Below are 19,773 nucleotides of genomic sequence, written 5' to 3'. Positions count from 1 at the left end.
CCACCTTTCCACACGGGGTTCTGGGCCAGGGGTCGACCCCCTCTCTGTGCTCAGGTCGACCTTTCCCTCACCACCCACGAGCCTCCCAGGTCACAGGGTCCAGCGGGAAGCCTTCCTGGGGGAGGAGCTGGGGCCTCAGATGTCAAGATGTGGGGGTCAGCTGTGGCCTGGAGGCTGGCAGCCACCCCAGAGGTCCTGTGAGGGCGACCCCAGCGATGCTTGATGGCGCTCCCTCTGGTTCAAAAGGGCATTTCGGATCTGACGGGAGAGACCAGTCAAGTGCATTTCACCAGCTCCCCAGGGCTGGCGGTGGTCACCAGGGCTGAGCCCTGAGGTCCAGGAGGACAGGACATGGTGACCGGGCAGGTGTGTGTGCGGGGGACATTGGCGCAGTCAGCGAGGGTGGGCTTGTCTGAGGTTTGTGGGACCCACACACCAGGGTCCAGCCCTCACTGAGGTCCAGATGCCAAGATTCTTCTGGGAGGGGTGACCACTGCAGCCTGGACCGCTCTGCTCTGCTCAGCTGAGGCCAGGCCACCCCTCCCCTCCCCAGGCAGACCCTGGCGGCCCGGGCCAGCCCCTGGGGTCTGCCAGGCCGAGCTCACCGCAGTGGGGGTCCCTCACCACCAGGGCTGGCCCAGTCCCAGACCCTGCGGATGGGGGTGGGGAGGGTGCCACAATTGCCCCCAAGCTTGCGCCCTCACGCCGCCGGCGCTGTGCTCAGAATCGGTCTCCGTTCATTTACCCCGGCTGGCAATTAGAGGAGTTCGAACTAGGGCAGCCCCCGCGGCCCCAGACAATTACCAGCCTATTTTCCCATCTTGTGGCAACAAGATCGGAGCCCGGCAATTAGGCCCTCCTCCCGGCCTCCCGTGCCCGCCCTCCCCCAGCCCCCATTTAAATGATAATGAGAGACGGCTCGTTCCATTTAGCCCTGCAGAAAACCCAGCTCTGCTCTGCCGCCACTTCTGCAGCTGGGGGTCAAGAAGACAAAGGCCGCTTCCCGGAGCAGCGCCTCCTCCTGGGGCCCCTTCTGCCTGAGTCCTCCCTCCCCCTGGGGCCCCTCTGTCCCCACCCCTAGCCCTTACATCACCTGCCCATCCCCTTCTCCATGGTCCAGGGAGACCTGGGGGCCCTGGAGGGCTACCCAGCACCCCCACTGTGGTGGACCAAATCCCAGCGGGAGCTCCTGTGTGTTGCCTGCCCGGGTCATCTGCACACTGGGCCCCAAGAACACCCACCCCGGGACCTGAGCTCAGGGAGCCGTCTTTTAGGCAGGACACCGAAGGGTGTCCCCAGACCCGGGCCAGCTTGTGCCTCGGCGGCGCACCCTCCCCTCCGCGTGGCCCCCAGTGGCTGCCTCAGCAGAGAGCTGGTCTGCTGGACACCCACGCCACTGCCAGCCCGAGCTGACAGGCTGGTCCGCCTGGGCAGGTGGGAGTGCTTCCAGCTTGTTCCCTGCAGTTCCAGACTGACTCACCGGGCCAGGGACACTCCCCCTGCCCTTCTTAATAAACACATCTGTGGGAGTCATTCCCCATCCACATCCCTGCCGGCTGCCAGCCTGGCACCAACCCCGAGCCTGCCCACAGCGGGATGCAGGACCTGCACCCCAGCACGGTCGCCTCCGTGGGCCCCTGCCAGTGCCTCATGGTTGCTCCTCATTTAAATCCCTCCTAACGGGGAAGCCCTAATTAGTGAAAAATCATGTTTTAATGAAGGCAGATGCTAACTGTGAGCACAAAACCCTCAGCTGAGACTCTGGGCCCCTAAGCAAACGGCTTGCAGCGTCTGAAGGTTGGGGGCTGGTCTGGCAGTCGCCCCAGGGACCCAGAAATGCTCCGGTGAGCGGCTGGGCTACTCACGTCACTGAGCTGGTCCCGAGAACTGCTCCTCCGGGAGCTGGTGGCTTCTCGGACGCTGTCGCCGTCACTGTTGTGGTCGCCCCCTCTGGACACTGTGACCTTCATCTGGGGAACGGGAGAGACGGGCTCAGCAAACACCCTGCAGGGTGGGGCCGGGGCACAGCCAGGCTCGGCCTCCTCCCCGCTCCGCGACCCCCTCCCCGCTCCGCGACCCGGTCCCTCTGGGCTGAAGCCTGGGGCGGGGGCGCCAGGGGTACAGCCAAACATTTACAACCCACTACCGCCCATTCCTACCCAGAGTGGGAAAGAGATGCCTCAGAGAGCAAAGGGCGGGCACTCAGCAGCATAAACTGCTGCCAGCTCTGTCTGTCCTTTCCTCCCGCTGGCCCAGTGGACGGCTGTAGAGTCCCGGATGGCGAGCGGGCCAATGGGCTGCCCTGCCCTTTCCCACTCCACCAGGGCCGGTCATGGGGCGTCAAGACAGGCCGGCGGCAATTCACCCCCGCTCCCGGCATGCACGTCACTCCCGGGCCTCTTCAGTCCTCACCACAACCCAAGGTGGGCAGTCAGGGCTGCAAGGTCTGCAGAGCCACTCCCCGCTCTGTGTCCTAGGGCCATTACTCAACCTCTCTGTGCCTCAGTTCTGTCATCTGCAGAACGAAGCAAACAGTACTCACTAGGACAGGTGCTGCCATGTCACATAACTGCCAGAATTTCCGTAGACCTGGCGGGCCCTCAGCTCTTTGCTCCTCACACAAAAGCCCTGTTAGATGCTCTGTGCCCACTTTACAGACGAGGAAACCAAGGCCTAGAGAGGTTAAGTGACAGTGTGGAAAGTGGACCCAGAATCCTGCTTGCATCTTTCTTTTTACTCGGAAATAGTTTCAAACCTCACAAAACTGTGGGGCAGGGATGCACATCACAGCCCCAGACCTCCACCCTCCCTGGCCCAGGAAGTCACCACCCCTGAACCAGGCCAGCCTCCACCCATGTCTTGCCAGCTCCTGGTGCCCTCCTGGCAGGACCCACTGAGCTCGGCCATCCCACCACCTCCCGGTCTCTCCAGCCTCCCTGTGTTGGAACATTCCCACAGCTTCGTCTGGACACACACCGACAGCCCAAACCTTCGTCTGCGTGTCTGACGTCTCCTAGCAGCACACCGAGGCCGTGGTTTTCGGCCTGCACGCTGCCTAGCGCCCGATGACCCCTGCTCCAGGGGCGGCCCCTGTCCCTGTGGGGCAGCTTGGGGGCCGTGCAGGGCGTGCGAACGTCCTGCCCTCCTATCCACCCCCAGGCCTCCCAGCCCAGTGCACAAGCTCGCGGAGCTCAGGAGTGCTCAGAACCTGTACCACGATGGGGTCAGGCAGGCCCAGTCCTCCACACCCAGCCGTTTTGTCATAAGCATCCTTCAGCCCCGGAGACCCCAGGCAGGGCGGAAGGTCAGGACGGGTCAGCAGGGTGCACCAGCTATGCTCTGGAATATTCTCGAGTCCCCAGGAAACCCCTTATGGCCTGCGCCCTTCTTCCTGCAGAGCCCAGGGTGGGCTCAGCCAGAAGCTTCTCTCGAGGCAGCCCCTCAGAGCCCCTGCTCCCCAGGGCCGACCGAAGCCCTGAGATGGGGCACAACTCCCCAAAGCCACAGGCCCCTACGTTGTGCGGCCAGCAGAGTGTAATGACAAACACAGAACCAGTGACCACCCACAGCCCGGGCCCTGGGTGCAAGGACCCAGAGGAGGGCAGCCCCTCTTGGGGAGCTGGAACAGCCACAGCCGGGGGAGCCCACGCCTCAATACCACCCTCGCTCCCCACGGCAGGCCCAGGGTGGGGTTCCAGTCCTCGCCCAGGCAGGAGCACCCCCGCCTCACTAGCTCCATCGTGCCCAGCCAAGCGGTGAACGCGCAGCCCCTGGGCCAGCGCTGCCTCTTCTGACTGTGCTTGAGCTTGTCTCCTCATCTGTGAAATGGGGGTGCCGACAGAGCTGCACAGGCACTATGGGGGTAAGAGGCTCTGCTTGTGAGCCGGAACCCTTCTCCAGCACCGAGAAGCCACCAGGTGTCCCTGCTGCCCCCAGTGGGCTCTAACTGCCCCGCAGGGATGGGCCTTTCGTGCCTCTGGACCCCGTGACAGGTCTCACCCAAAGGAGGGAATATGGGAGCCTGGGGGACCTTCCTCACTGCCTTGCTGGTGGGGAACCTCTGCAAGAAAACAAACGCCCTAGTCCAGTGGTTTTCAAAGTGGGGTCCCTGGACCTGCAGCGGCGGGACCCAGGAGCTCGTTAGTGCAAGTGCGCACTTTCAGGCCCCACCGCAGACCCGCTGCGCCATCAGGCCTCGGGGGGATTCTGCTGCGGCTCCAGTTGGGACTCACAGCTCTGATCATTAGTAATCACCCCCATGAGCCCCACATTCACTGCTGGGGGACAGTATTTTGGGTTGGGCTCGGAGCAGGGTCCCTGCCCAAGAAGAAGGAGGCTGGACCCAGGGACACTGCAAGGACGGGAAAGGCCTGGCACAGGGCCGCTGTGCACAGTTGTGCAGGTTGCTCACTGCACAAGGACACCCAACGAAGCGGGAGGGGAAGCAGAGGCTGAAGAACAACCCCCACACCGCTGAAATGTGAGGAGGGAGGAGGCCACATTCCACATCCTACATTCACACAAGTGGTCTCCTCTCTAAGCTGGGCCTCAGAGAGGATGCCTTATCCTGACTCCTCGGTGGTGCCCTGCAGAGGGGGGCAGGCTGGGGTCTGTCATCCTTCCTCAGGCAGTTGGTTTTAGCTCTGAAAGCCCCATTTCCCAGAAAATCCTGTAAAACTGAGTCCTGTGCCCTGGGAACCACCCCAACCGTGGACTGGGACGGCTGGTCACCTTCTCTTCCTAGGCCAGGACCCCAAACAGCCCAAGCTCGGGTCTGGCTGTCCTGTAGCCCTGTCTGCTTCCTAGCGGCTCAGAAATGCTGCTAGCCAGCTACGCCAGAAGGCCAGGGGTGCCATGCCTCCATTTCTAGCTGGAGCTGGAGAGATAACATCAGATTCCCTGGGCACTGATTGTCCTGGGAGGGCAGCTGGGAGGCCCTGTGCCTGTGCCCACCCCTGGGCCTTGTGGTCTATCCATCTGCCCATCCATCCATCCTTTATTCATCCATCCTCCCTTCCACCTATCCACCCATCTAGCCACCCACTCATCCATCCATCCATCCATTCACCCTTCTACCTATCCACCCATCTACTCACCCACGCATCCATCCATCCATCTATCCACCCATCTACCTGTCCACTCATTCATCCATCTGCCCACCCATCCACCCACCATCCATTCACCTATCTATCCATCTATCCATTCACCCACCCGTCGTCCACCCATCCATCCATCCACCCACCCAAGGCTTACCAAGTGCCTATGAGCTGGCTCTGTTCTGGGCAATGAACACAAACAGACACAAGCCCCGCCCCCCTGAAGCCCACAAAGAGGCCAGCACACGGTAGGCAATGGCCACAGGTGCTTTGAAAGGACTATGGCAAAGAAGAGCAAAGAAGGGTCGCCAGGGAGGGCCTCACTGAGAAGGTGACACTCTGAAAGGTGAGGAGGTGGATCACGAGGCTATCGGGAAGGGTAGGGGACGGCACTGCTGGGAGCAACGAGGCTTTCCTCGAGGTGTGCAAAATTCCTGAACACACAACAATCGGCTCGTGCAAGGTGGCACACCACCAGAACGTGTCCTCAGGCTGGCGGGGCCAGCACTCCCCTTTAGACGGGTGGATATGTGGAAGCAGGGCATTGCTCTCCAGCTGGCAGGGTCAGGTCACAGCCCTCAGAAGGGTGGGGAGAGGACACCACCCTCAGACTGAGGCACCCCAGGAGCACCTGGGGTCCTGGGCTTTCCGGCCAGCAGGGCTCCCCTGGGGAGACCCGCCCTGGGGTCTGTGGCACATCCCAGGAGGAAGCGTCTGTCTCCCGGGCCGGCCGCCAAGCGCACTTGGCCACAGGGAGGCAGCATGTGGTTCCACTTGGTGATCAGACCCCCAGAGTGTGGGGAGTGGGCGGCCAGTCCAGGGGGTGCGGCTGAGAAGGGGCTCAAGAGGTGGGACCCAGCGGTGTCCCCAGGCTGCCCCTCAAGCTGCACACCAGGTGGCTTCCCCCCTGGTGGGGGGAGGAAACGCCCTGGGCCTGGGATGCCCTGGGGCTGGCTGGGGGCACCCGGCACCCCTCTCTCCAGCAGTGAGCAGGCTCACGAGGACTCCAGACCCTTCACAGACCAGCGCCCACCAGAGCACACAGATACGAGGGCGACTGAGAGCCCCTGGACGGCCCCGCGTGAACCCACCCCGGCCTCTCCTGCCCACATCCCGACCATCGCCCACCTGCTCCTGACACCTGCCCGGCGCCCCGCACGCACACCACCCTGCCAAGACCCTCGGCTGAAGCAGGGCGCACACAGGGCCCCCGCGACCCATGGAGCCCTGCCGCGCAGACGGAGCAGAGGCGCCCTCCCTCCGCACACCCGACTGCCGTGCGCACGCAGATGCACGCGCCACCTCTGGCGACAGTGGGGTGGCGGCCCTGGAGCTGTGCAGTGCACAACCCGGACAGCCACACACGACAGCCCCTGCAGGAGCTCACGCCCCACCAGACGGTTCTGCCCGCAGACGAGCGCCAGCCCGTGGAGCTCGCAGGAGTGCACACGAGCACACACACATTCTCAGGGGCTCTGGGCTCTGCCCCATGCCTCTCCCCCCTGCCCCCCAGGAGTGGGAGGTGCCCTCTGACCCATGGCTGGTCTGCACTGGCCTCCAGGATAAGGAGAGACCCACTTGGCCTCCACACCTGCGGGCCTGGGAGGGGAAGGGGTGGAGGATGGCCTAGTGCAGACCCTGGGGAACCCTGAGAAGGGGGCTGCGGCTGAGGCCACCCAGTCTCCTTCAAACCAGTCGGGGGACAGGCTCTGGGGGGGTGGGGCAAGGGTCAGGCACATCCCAGCGAGAAGGGAGTCAGGAACAGTGCCGCCATGGCCAACTCCACTACACCCCTGCAGAAACAGGCTCATGACAGCCCAGGCACCCCATCCCGTGTCCACTCAGCGAACACGCACAAACACGCACGTGCACACTCCCGGCCTCTCCGTGCCGGGGCCACATGGCAACCCAGGCCTGCAGCGGAGGCCCCTCCTCCTTCACTCCCCACTCCTCCCAGCACCCCGATTTCCTCTCAGGGACCAACCCCTGTGCAAACCAAGCGCTCCTGGGCCCCCCAGGTGACTCCCCTGGGCACCTCAAGGACGTCTGGGCAGCCATAGGTCAAGCCCATGGCCCTGACTGGCCCCCGCGGGCTGGACTGGGAGGCCGAGCTGCGCTCATCCGTGAGAACCCATCTGCCTTCTCGCCCCTACTCGCGGCCCCTGCTCGTTCCAGCCGATCCCCAGTGTCCAGTGCGCTCTGTGGGCTCCAAAGCCTTCCATGATCCCTCGGAGCAGGTGCCCGGCACAGCTAAGTGGGGGGCGACAGCCTGTCCGGTCCACCTGAAGCCTGGACTGCAGCCGGGTCCGAGGCCCAGGCTGTGCCGGGGATGCAGCCCCCCTCCCCATGGTGCCCCGCCCCCTAGCCCCTCTGTCACCCCCGCTACATCAGTGCCCCAGGGCTGTAAACCCCAAGTTCTGCCCAGGAAGCCCCTTGCCGCCCAGACTACTTGCTCTGTACCCCGTTCCCTGTCGCTCAGGGGGCCACCTGACCCCACTGAACCTGCACCCCCTCCGGCCTGGCACGTGACAGCAGTGAGGACATCACATACTTTACTCTGTTCAGCTCCCGCCCCCGCCGTCCGAGCTCCACGTCTGTGCTCTACCTCCCACTCTGGGAAGCCTGGGCTTTGGGCAGGGCCATAGGGCAAGGCTGGCCCGGGGAGGGGCCCTTCTCACAGACCGTGCAAACACACCCACGAGGGGGCTGGTGGGCGAGTCCGACGCTGGGGTGGGCGAGGAAGGTCAGGGCCCCCGCCCCACCCGACAAGGCGGCCTGCACGGCCTCTCCTCCGCATGCGCACAGCACCCCCCCCAGCTCCGCGTGGAGGACGGTCACCCCAAGTGCAGCATTGCGGGCTGGCGTCCGCGACTGACAGCAGCGCCTGCTGGTGAAGTGTGGTACTGCAGCCGCCGGGTGACCCGGGGAAGCGGGAGGGAGGGGGCCGGTTCTCCGGGCTGCGAAGGGGTGGAGGCTCCAGAACCGTGGAGTCAGCCCTAAGGAGCCCCGGCTCTGGGCGTGGGCCCTGCTTCTCCCAGGATCCTTCCCGACGCTCCTTCCACTCCTGAGTCACCAGGTGTCCCTCTGAGAGCGAAGCAGGGTCGCTGGACCGCGAGTGCCCAATAGGCAGGGGCTGTCCTAAGTCCCCACTACCTGGCATGGGGCCCGGCACAGTGGGGAGGGTCCCACGGCCAGCACAGGGTCAGCGAGCGAGCTGCTGCCCTCGGAGGCTGGCCACCCCTCCCGCTGCTCCACGTCCTTCCCCAGGACTCGGCCGGGTGGACAGATGGACAGATGGGTGACTGATGGATGGATGGACAGATGGGGGATGGAGACGTGCAACAGACTGTGTACGGGATGCTGGCTGAGTTGAGGCTACACCCCGAGGAGCCAGCAGGCTCTGGGAGCTCTGTGTAAGCAAGTGCATGTGAGTGTCCGCGACGCCCTGAGTGTGGTCCCTCTTGCTGGGGGACAGGGGTGGTGTGCCGTGTCCTGCCCCCAGTCGTGCCAGTGGACTCTGGGTGTGTGTGCCACCAGAGCAGGGTCCTCTGGGCTCCATCTCACCTCCACTCAGCCTGCTCCACTGCTGGCCCCATCTGTCTGCTAAGTCAGGCTGCAAGCACCTCCCCGCAGCCGCCCAGCCCTCCTCCAGTGTGAATTTTGAAAAACATAACTCAGCTCACGTCACTGCGCAGCATAAAACCCCCAAGTGGCCCCTCTGTGGGCAAGTGGCATTCACACTTGCCCAGGCCCTGCGCCACCCCCATCCCAGGGTACTGGCCAGCTGGCTCTGTCACTCGGGCCTCAGCTCGGGTCACCTCCTGGGTGAGGCCACCCCGATCCCCTGGTCTAAAGCAGCCCCCTTCCGTTTCCAGGCAGGCCTGTTGTCACCCCCAAATCTCCCCACTCCTGTCATGCCTGTCTGGAACTCCAACGGGTGTCGTAGTCACCGAGGCATTCCCGGGCCCAGACAGGGACTGACAACAGAGCCCAAAGAAGTACGCGACGAACGGGCTGTGACAGCACGGCGGGCCGGGGGCGTGGGGTGGGTGCCGGCCGCGCCCAGGCGTCCACTCCCCTCCGCCCTCCTCTCAACAGCGCCCCTCAGCAAGTCCCCCATGCTCCATCCGCGTGAGGGTCCTGTCTGGGGTGGGGGCCCATGTTGCAGGCCCTGGGCACAGGCGCCAAAGCCGCGGAAAGGCCAAGCACTCTGCCCTTAGGCCCTGCCAGGCCGCCGGATTCCCCCTGCAGGATGGGGCCAGGTGAGCCTGCCAAGGAGGCCAAAGCTGAGCCTCGCCCGGCCAGGCCTCACCCAGGAGGCAGGAGGAACCCTTCTACAGGGAATAACGATAAAGCAGCAACCACGGTAAGCGCAGCAAACGAGCGGGTCTAGCACGGACCGTGCACGCCAACTCAGCTTTTCATCTCAGCAACCTGAGGCGCATGCAGTATTGACAGCCCCACTTTACACACGAGGAAACAGGCCATCTGAAAGGAGGAGCCCTGCCTGGGGCCACTGCAGAGCCCGGGCGCCTAACCCTGGAACTGCACCTCCGCGTGTGTGGTCCCAGCCAGGCTGGCGCAGAGCCCACGATGACGATGAGGCATGATGGGGGGGGAGGGGGAGAGGATGAAGAACGACCCAGGAAAGCCCCCCGCGGCTGCCCGTCCCCACAAGCTGCAGCCCGGGCCTCAGAACAGGTGGAGGTGGGAGAAACCATGCACATTAAAGGAGCCAGGCACTTACAGCAGCTAGCCAGGACCCAGAATGGTTCTGACTTTAAATTGACTCACCGAAAACCCTTAGGGAGGGGTGTCATTACCCCACTGTACAGATGAGAAAACTGAGGCACCAAGGGGTAGTCACCTGCCCAAGGCCACACCGCTAGTAGGTGTCAGAGCTTATTCCCCACCACAATGCTCATCTGCCAGAGGCCAGGTGTGAATCTTCTGGAAGGACTCTACCTGGCCCAGTCTGGAAACTGTCTTGTAAGTGATCAGAAACACCCCTAAACAAACTGGCAAACAAACGTGGGCCCGGCCGACAGGTGTGATGGTGAGGAGGACGGACGGGCCAACGTGGGGTGCGCCCAGGACTCTGCAACTCTCTGTCTCACTCTCGGCGTTTACCGAGGCTTCAGGGGCCCAGCCCTCTGCCAGCCTCGGGGTTACCAGGCCTGGTGGAGGGGTGCAGATGAGAAACGGGTCATCACCACACCGCAGAAGGGTGAGCTGAAAGAGAGGGGCACGGGGGACTTCCCTGGTGGTCCAGCGGTTAAGAATCCGCCTTCCAATGCGGTGGACGCAGCCTGGGTCCCCATTCGGGGAACTAAGACACCACATGCCACGGGGCAACTAAGCCCGCGCGCTGCAACTAGAGAAGCCCACGTGCTGCAACGAAGGCCCAGCACAGTCAAAATAAAAATTAAAAAAAAAAAAAAGCGGGGGTGAGGGGCACGGGCACAGGGGAGGGAGGGCGTATGCGGAGGGGTGGGCGGTGCGGGAGCTGAGCCACAGGGTGAGTGAACTGGGAGGCAGGCTGAGGGGGGGGGAGCAGGGGGAGCTCAGGCCATATCCAGGAGCCAGGACTTCCCGAGGGTGGAGGGGACCTTCCAGAACGCTTTCAGCAAGGGAAGGGCATGCTCAAATGAGCTCCTGAGAGGAACCTCGCTGCCCGCAGACAGGCAGGGAGACGGGGGCCGGCCAGCTGCTGCTGTTGTCTTCCACGGAAAGGTCAGGGTCAAGGGCAGAGACTCTGGAGCCGAGCCACCTGGTTTGAATTCTGGCTCAGCCACTTTTCCTGCTTGTCTTGGGCAAGTTACAGAGATGCTTCCTCATGTTGTTATTGCTGTTGCTGCTTGTTTTTTGCTTCAGTGCCCTCGTCTGAAAATGGCACTAGCAACACGCTGCCTCACAGGCGTGGTCGCTGAACAGTCCCTGGGCCGACTGTGAGGTCAGCTTCTCTTTGCTGGTGAGATGGTGGTGGGCTGGCCGTGACGGGTAGGCACGGGACCCGGTGACAAAGTCAGTTTCTTTAACAGGTGCAGGACTATTCAGATCACCTATTTCATCTTATGTCGGTTTTGGCAAGTTGTATTTTTCAAAACATTTGTTCATTTCACCTAGGTTGTTCAATTACTGGAATAAAATCGTTTCTGCGCCATCCCTTCCATGTCTGTAGCACCTGCAGTGCTACTACCTTTTCCGTTCCTAACACTGGTAATCTGCATTCTTTTTTGCTTGATCAGTCTTAACTAGGGAGTTCTCAATTTTGCTGATGTTCTCCAAGAAACAATTTTTGGCTTTATTTTCTCTATCGTTTGCTTCCTAGTTCACTAATTACGCTCATTTGCATTCGCCTCTTTCTTCTTTAGGATTCCTTCCTCTTCTCTTTCTAGCTTCTTCAGGTCACTGATCTTGAACCCATCTTCTTTTGTAACACGAGCACCGAAGCTGGAGGTCTCACCCCGAACACTGCTTTAGCTGCACCCCACACATTCTATATGGTGAATTTTTGTTTCCATTTGAATTTTCTATTGAAACCCTGCTCATAAGGACAGGTAGGAGGCAGAAGCAAAGGACTGGCCTGGGTAGGGGAGTGAGCAGTGGAAGGTGGCTCCCCGTTTCTGGCCCAATCACTGGGGCAGACGCAAGGCTCCCCACTGAAGTGCGGGGAAGCTTTAGAAGAGCTGTGTTCTGGCTTGTTCTCACTCAGTGCGGGGCTGTGGCATCTGAGTGGAGGGTCTTGGCCCTGGATACACAGGCCTGGTGCTCAAGGGGAGGTTCTAGGCTGACACGTGCCCGGCTTTGCGGTCCAGTGGTGAGGGGTCAAACCAAGGCTGGCTGAGCGAGAGAATGAGGAAACCAACAAGAGGAGCAAGTGTGGGGAGAAAGTGAACTTGGGAAGCTCACCTCCCCACCCTGCCGGTTCTGAGACACACTGGACCAGTCTGAGGCCAGTCTCTACTGGGAAGGGCTGCATAAGGGCAGAGTAAGATACACGCTGCCTTTCCAAGACTTGGTACAAAAAATACTGGAATATCCCATTGATGATTTTCATAGTGACTGCATGCTGAAACGATACTACTTAGAATACAGCCGTCCCTCGGTGTCCGTGGGGGACTGGTTCCAGGAGCCCCCTGCAGATACCAAAATCCACGGTTGCCCAGGTCCCTCATATGAAATGATGTAGCCCAGTCAGCCCCCTGCGTCCGCGGATACACAGAGCCGACGGGACATGGATCTAAAATATATTAGGATTAATTTTGTCTCTTCTCTTCATACTTGTAATGTGGCTCCTATTACAGTCCTATCAAAGAGTGTGCTGTTCCAAGCGTCACCTGCAGGGTCAGGACCTGCCTTTGACAAGGCCCCTGGGACCCCCCCAGGGGTTTGGGCGGTGCACCCCTCAGTCTCAACCTCCCCAGTCCCACCCCTGGGATAGGTTTCTTGCCAAGCCCCCCAGGCAAGGGCAGGTGGCTGGACATGGACACCATCTTCCTTAGACACCACCACCCCCGCTCTGACAAGTTGCTAGGGGTGTCTTGCGGTCAATGCAGCCCCTGGCTGGGGGGAGGCGGGCCAGCCAGACGTCTGTGCACACCAGACACACGCTTGCCTCTCCTAACATACTGGGGGACTGAGTCACATTCCGTGTCTGCAGGGACAGAGGCTTCACGGGGCGCAGGTGATCTGCTTCAGTCGGGACGCATCCTCAGTGTCGGCGCCTTAGGTGCTGACGACGTCCTCGTGCGGGGAGCGGCCGGTCCAGGGGCCTGTCCTCCCCAGAGTGTCTCCCACGTGATGGAGTAGATCTTGTTGGGAGTGACCAGGCGTTCACGTGTGGAGCACCTCTGTGCTCAGAAGAGGTGCGTGCACACGCACATGGGGAAGGCCTGCGCACGGCAGCAGACAAGCAATCCTCCCCAGGAAACTGCCAGCCGGGACCGGGCGTCCCAGGTGGACGCTGGAAGTGGCGTGTGGTCCTCTTTGAGGGCCAGGGACTCATCAGGGGTCGCCCACGCTCACCTCCCGGGGCTGCCCTGCCACCCACTGGCTGGATCCCAAGGGGTCTCCTTAGTAAGCACCTGCACAGTACGCTCCATCTCTGGCCGCTTTTGGACGGACCACCTGGTCACCCCTCCCTCTTCAACCTGGCAGCAAATCACAACCACCACTGCCCTTGGCCATCACAGGTTTAACAGGGACCAGGCACCAAGTCAGGGGCTCCTGCTCAGAAGGTGCCTGTCCCCTCCCCACGGCCCAGTCTGCAGAAGGGGAGGTGGGCTGCAGGGCCGGAGGAGAGGTCCCAGTAGAGCACTGTGCCCAGGCTCTGGTCTCCGTCCGAGGGCTCCCTGGGGCAGCATGGGGCCTCCCCCAAAGCCCCACGACACCCCCAAAGACTCACTCCAGCCCCACCCACCAGGCTGGGCTGCCCTACTCTCCCTATGACGGGGTGGGCCACACCCCACCCCCCTGGCCTCGGGGCCAGGTCAGTTGCCAGGGCCCCAACCTCTGCCACCAGGCCACGCAGAGCCCACACAGCTGTGTCCTTTGGCCAACAAGGTGAGTCATCAAATTAGAATTAGCCACCAAAGTTTCAAAACTCACTGAATCCACAGAAAAACCCAGGTTTCCAGTTGTTCGCGGAAACAAAGATCTGGCCACACTGGACCTATATTTTCTCATGGCAACACGGGTCCCCCGGGACACGACACACGCAGCCCAGTCCCCTCCGTGGCCAGCGGGTGCCTCGCCAAAGTGCACGTCCCTCAAGGTCCCAGCACTTTGAACCTGAGGCCAGCTGCAGCCATGCGGAGCCCCGTAGGGGTTAGAGGGCCCCTGCAGGTTCAGGCAGAAGCCAAGCCCCTTCCTCAGCAGCGATCACACAGGGAACAGCCCCACCCCAGTCACCTCGGAGCTCCCCCACAGTCGGGGCCCTTCCGGAGGGGAAGAAGGAGGGCGGCCCCAGCCGTGGTGTCCCTGTGGGCTCAGCCCTCTTCCCCACCCCCCTTCTGCCATCAGAGATGGTGCCCCGACAGTCCTGTCTCCCCCACTAAGTGGCACCCAAGCACTGCAGCCAACATGCCCAGAGCAGAAAGGCCTATAAAGGCAGCAGCTGCACCCGTCCAGTCCTGGCCTGCCTGTGCCACGCCCAGACAAGAGCACGGGGCCGGGGGCGTGGGCGGTGCAGAGATGCTCACGCTGCCCCTTGGGTTGGGAGTTCAGGGCACTGGGAGGGAGGGGGTGGCCTGAAGCCTTGCCACCCTCACTGCATGACGACAGGGAACAGTGGGAATGAACGTGAAGGGTCAACAACAAGACCTCAGAAGCGCCTTCAGTGGCATCTAGAAAAAGACCCCTTCCAGAGCCGGGGCTCCGAAACAGGACAGGTGGAGCTGATCCATCAAGGAGGCTGCCAGGGAGGCCTGGAGGGTGATTATGGCGAGCTGAGTCCCCCCAAGCCCACACCATGTGACGCAGTGAGCCAGGTCCAGGCCAGGCACCCCCCTCCCCTGGCTGCTCTCCTGCAGCTCAGCCGGAATGGAATGAACGACAGGCAAGTCCAGATGTGCAGAAAACCACTTGTCAGAGTAAAGCACTTCCAGTACGACACATACTTTGTTAAATTACAAACACTGATGCTGTTATAAAAATAATGGCACAGCACTTTTTATTTTCTTTAATCAGAAAAATAAGCCCCATGTTTCTGGGAGGGAGACCAGGTATCTGTAGGCTCTGCTCTGGGTGTCAGGACCCCCCGAGGGCCAGGGTCCTCATGACCAAGCAGGGAGGAAGGCTCGGGTCTGGAAACCGGGGGGCACCTCCGTGGCCTCCATGAACCGGGTCGGTATTAGAGGTGGCTGTCACAGCCGGGTGAGACTGGGCGCACAGAGCACTGCGTGGGAGCCTGGCCAGGGCACCCCTGGTGGCCGACGCTGCTCTCCCACCTTGTGCCCAGGACTCCAGGAGCACTAGTGCGGGGCTGCCCTGAGCCAGAGGTCAGGGGCAAGGGGTGGTGGCCCTTGAGCGCAAGTGCGGGTCGGGTGGGAGTGGGGGGGAAGCAGAGAAAGGTTTGTAGTGTGAGGTCTGTCCTGACCAGGGACGTCCTAGGGGGCCCGGAGCCGGAAAGCTGTAGGGGACGAGTGGGATGCTGGGAGGGGACATTCTGGGAATGGCCTCAGGCCCTGCAGGCTTTCTTGGTCCAAAGCTGGGGGGGTGGACAGGAGACTGCCCCCGGCTTCAGTGCTCAGTCACTGGGGTGGAAGAAGAGTCCTGAGGGGGAGCCTCTTGTCTCACCAGTAATTGCTACTCAACCACAGACAGCCCTGAGCATCCCTCGCGTCCCCTCTCCACAGTCACAGGACTCTAGAGCTGGGCAAACATCACCCTTTGCAGAGGGAAGCAGCAGGACCTCAGGCCTGGCTCTGGTTGTGCCCACATTCTGCCTGGTGGGGGACGGGAATGCACACTGGCCAGATGGGGTGGGGCCCAAGGAGGGCAAGGCCTACAGCTGGCACGCCCCCCAAAATCACACACGCACACGCTCCACGCACAGGCAGACACTTGCAGAGCACACGCCGTGTATATGCGCACACAAACTCACACACTGGCTGGGCAGCACACCCGGGCGTGGAAGTCCAACATCCAAGGACAGGTGGGCACTTTAGAGGCACAGAGAGATGCTAAAGGACCCCCCAGCCCACAAGCCTGAGCCTTGGGGGTGGCTGTGTGCCCTCTCCCGGGCGCGTGCACGTCACAGAGCAGCGGGCACGGCGGGGGCCAGCCTGGCGGGAGGTGGGAAGGCGCTGTGGTCCTCTCCTCTCTTCCCGGCGTGGGGGGCCTCGGCTCGGTGGCCCTGCAGGGGCTCCCGTCTCTGCTGAGCCTCAGCCTCCAGCCGCAAACGGCCCGGCCTGTCCGGAGAAGGCCTCCGGCCAGTCTGACAACACATCTCGGGCCACAGGCTGAGGGGGCCTTGGCCCGGCCCAGCACAGCCACACCTGGGGTGGTCTGGGAAAACGGGCGTCAGGCTCCAGGGCTCACAGATGGGGCCTGGCGGGCCACTGCAGGGGTGCAGGATCGAGTCCGTCGTGACCTCAGGGGCCGGCAGGGTTGGCCTGGGGCCAGGAGGGAGAGCTGGGGCTGATGGGCCCGGACCAGGTCCAGCAGGGACTGCCGTGGCTGGCTCGGGGGCCCCAGGAGAGGCCGGCGGGGCGGGGTTGGCCGGCCCAGGAGTGACGGGCGCTCAGGTATAGGGAGTAACGGCTGGGGCTGGCAGGGCTGGCTCGGACCCAGAAGTGACCGCAGGGGCTGGCAGGGCTGTTTCGGGCCCAGAAGTGGCCGCTTTCGTCGGCACGGCTGTTCTGGGCCCAAGAGTGGCCGCTTGGGCGGGTGAGGCTGTTCTGGGTCCATGAGTGGCCGCTTTTGTTGGCACGGCTGTCCAGGGCCCAGCAGTGAAGGCTTGGGGGGGCCAGGCTGCTCTGGGGTTTCGACTAATTGCTGGGGCTGACTGAGGCCCAGGAGGGACCGCCGGGGGCGGCTGGGCTGGCCCAGGAGGGACCTTCGGGGCTGGCATGGGGCTAGGGACAGCCGCCGGGGGCAGCAGCACTGGCCCGAGAGTGAGCTGGCGGGCCGGCGACGTGGGCGCAGCACGAGGAGTGACTGTGGGGGCCGGCACCGCTGTCCTGAGGATGCCCTGCTGGGCTGGCCACGGAGACACGGGCCCATCCACGACCGCGTGGGCCAGCAGCGGTGCCAGAGGGCCAGCAGGGACCGACAGAGGTGGCACGGGGCCAGGACAGACCGCAGGGGCCGGCAGCGGTGCCACGGGGCCAGGATGGACCGCAGGGGTCGACAGAGGTGACACGGGGCCAGGAGGGACCGCAGGGGCCGGCAGCGCTGCCACGGGGCCAGGAGGGAGCGCAGGCGCCGGCAGCGCTGCCTGGGGGCTAGGAGTGCCCAACGCGGCTGGCGGGGCTGAGCCGGGAGTGACCGCTGGGGCCGGCAGGGCTGATCTGGGGCTGGAAGCAGCTGCTGGGGCCGGCAGGGCTGACCTGGACCCAGAAGTGACCGCCGGGGCTGGCTGGGCTGTCTTGGGCCCAGAAGTGACCGCTGGGGCCAGCTGCGCTGACCCGGGAGTGGCCGCTGGGGCTGGAAGGGCTGCCCAGGGTCCGGGAGAGCCCGACGGGGCTGGCAGCGCTGACACGGGGCTGGGAGTGACCCCTGGGGCTGGCTGGGCTGGAGCTGCTGCTGGCGCTGGGCCGGGCCGTTCTGGTCCCAGTGGTTGGCTGGGAGCGGCCCCCCTTCTGGGGAGCACACCTGCATGGAAGAAAGAGCACGTGTCCACCTGGGCAGGTGTGCCTGTAGACCCCCCATCCAGCCCAGGCCCCTGAGACATGCTGCCCCCTCACCAGCATTCCAATCCCCAAGGGAGTTGAAAGTGGAGTGTGAAACACCAAGAAGAACCCCTCTCTGAAAAGAAGGCGCAAACCAGTGAGTCCCTGGAGAGGAAAACAGCTGTAGTGCTGAGCCGACACCTAGGACAGAACCCTGTACCCTGGGAGAAAGCCCCTGGCCCCAGTCTCCCTGCCCCATGCCAGCTGGGCTCTGGGTGACAGCAAGGATGGCCCCTCCCAGCAGGGCTGCTCCTTGCACCTGGTCCACCAACCACAACTGACGTGACTCCCTCCCTGTCTCGCAGACCCACTGCGTTTCGCGTAAGTTTAGCACATGGAGAGCACCCAGCAATGAGCCTGGTCCCCACGCGTTACAGACACGCTGGACACCCCATAGTCGGCGGAGCCTGACAGACGCAATGGGGAAACGGGGCCAGCCTATCAGCGGGTGCACCCTCCAGTTCCGCCTGAGCCAAGCACCCCCTGCCCCCAGTTCCTGGGTTCCTGGCCTGGTTTGCCTTTCTCTGGCTGTGACCCCCACCCCCCACCCGGGGTGTCCCCTGCCTCCACTCAGCACCCTCAGACTTCCGGCAGGCGGCTGCCCCCGGCCCCAATCCACGTATGCCCCTAACCCCACCCCCCACAACAATGGAGCGCGTTGCCAGGCAGGCCCAGATGCCGACGGGTGGTGTCCAGGTGCTGCCGTGGCCCCCCGGCCGCCCGGGAGCCCTTGATTCGGAGTGGGAGGGCCCAGCGCTCACCTGCTTGGTGGGCTGCAGCGGGGCCTTCTTCTCCCCTCGGTCGCAGGTGGGCTCCAGGTCCTGCTCGGAGCTGCCTGCCTCCAGGGGCCGCCCGTTCTCACCAGGCTCTGCAGTCGGGCAGTTTTCTGATTCACGGGGCTTCTTGACAAGGCGACGTTCCCACTTCTCCTTCCGCTCGTGTGGCTTCAGGGCCATGTCCTTCTGTGGGGTGAGGAAGGACAAAGCCAGTTAATCGGCAGTGACACTATTCCAAGTGTTATCCCACCAGTGACACCATGAGAGACCACGTTGTGCCGAAGGTGGGGCCCTGGGCATGTGACAGCACCTACCTGGAGGTGCCACTCCCCGCCACCCCCCTGCAGTGGGCTGTCAGGCTGCCACACCTCGGGAAGGAGCCTCCCATCCTGGGAGGGCCACATGAAGGGGAATGAAGGGAGATGGGTGAATGGGTAGGCGGCAGACAGGTCTGATGAGCGTGGGTGGGCCTGTCAGGACTGGGGGTTTGGGGAGGGTGACTGGGGTGAGTTTCCCGAGGAGCCCAGCCAGTAACGTGGGGCCCTGATCCTTGGCCCAGTGTGAGGCCTCACCCAAGCTCAGCAGGAAGCAGCTGCTGAGACTGGTGGCTGGGCTGGCCTTCAGGAGGCATGGCCCATCCTGGCACCCTCTGGATTCCTGGTCTGAGACCGGGGCGAGCCCTGGGCTGAGGGCCATCACCGCAGTAGCTGGCTGCAGGCAGAGATGCTGCAACTCCAGCTGCCCCGTCCCCTGGTCCTGAGCCACCCGTGGGTTTATCAGCCCAACTCGAGGATGCCCAACTGGCATCCTGACCCAATGGGAGCCCGTCTTGGGAAAGCAGTCTCCACGTCAGCCAGGTGTGCAGAGCTGCAGCGACCCCAGACGTCACCCCTGGAGCAGGGAGCTGGGCCTGCCTTGTTCACAGCTGTGCCCAGTGCCTGGAGCCGGGCCTGACACACAGTGGGTGTCTAATAAGCACGTGCTAAAACGATGCCGACAACGGCAGCATGGTCTCCCATCCCCACGGGCGGCTGGGCCTCTGCACTGCCTGCACAGCTCCTACTGTGCAAAGGGGGCCTGGACCCACCACCACCCGCAGCTCTGCCAATGTGCCCAGAGATGCCTGGCATTCACTGGTGGTGAAGAGGGAAGGTGCACCCACCGGCCTCTTGCTTGGGTCCATGGGGGAACCAGGGGCAGCGCCAGCGCCACTGGGCTGCTAAAGAGAGAGCTAAGGAAATGCCAACAAGGGACCCAGAAGGTTCCGAAAGTATCTGCCCACGAAGGAGGGGAAGAGGAAAGCCTGAATGAGGGCAATGGTGACTTATCCCAGGTGACACCCTCACGGCCCCCCAGGAAACGTCCCTAAGCCACTTAAGCAGGTGGCAGGAAGGACCAATGTCCCAGCCTGCTGTGGTCCCCTGGACTGGCGGCAGGGAAAGGGATGTGCTGTGCTTGCCACGTGGGCTCCTCTGACCTGGAGCCAGCAGCTACCTCAAGACGACT

At 63.0% G+C, this 19,773-nt stretch overlaps 1 protein-coding gene across 15 annotated transcripts in view; it reads right to left on the bottom strand.

The window, feature by feature from the left end:
* The window catches only part of FBRSL1 (fibrosin like 1), an 85,319-nt gene that overhangs the window by 51,547 nt on the left and 13,999 nt on the right, over positions 1-19,773 (bottom strand). For 13 of the 15 annotated variants that reach the window (XM_070043420.1, XM_070043416.1, XM_070043413.1 and 10 more), the window contains exons 2-3: positions 18,253-18,453; positions 1,866-1,970 (exon numbers count right to left, since the gene is read on the bottom strand). In XM_070043420.1, coding sequence (XP_069899521.1) covers positions 1,866-1,970; positions 18,253-18,453 — 306 coding nt within the window. Of the gene's footprint in view, positions 1-1,865; positions 1,971-2,159; positions 2,224-14,714; positions 17,415-18,252; positions 18,454-19,773 lie in introns of those variants that run through there. The other 2 variants (XM_060283145.2, XM_060283146.1) reach the window with 2 other exon arrangements.

This window comes from Globicephala melas, chromosome 13 (assembly GCF_963455315.2).
Source record: "Globicephala melas chromosome 13, mGloMel1.2, whole genome shotgun sequence".
Classification (NCBI taxonomy): Eukaryota; Metazoa; Chordata; class Mammalia; order Artiodactyla; family Delphinidae; genus Globicephala; species Globicephala melas.
This window is presented reverse-complemented; position numbering and strand designations above follow the sequence as displayed.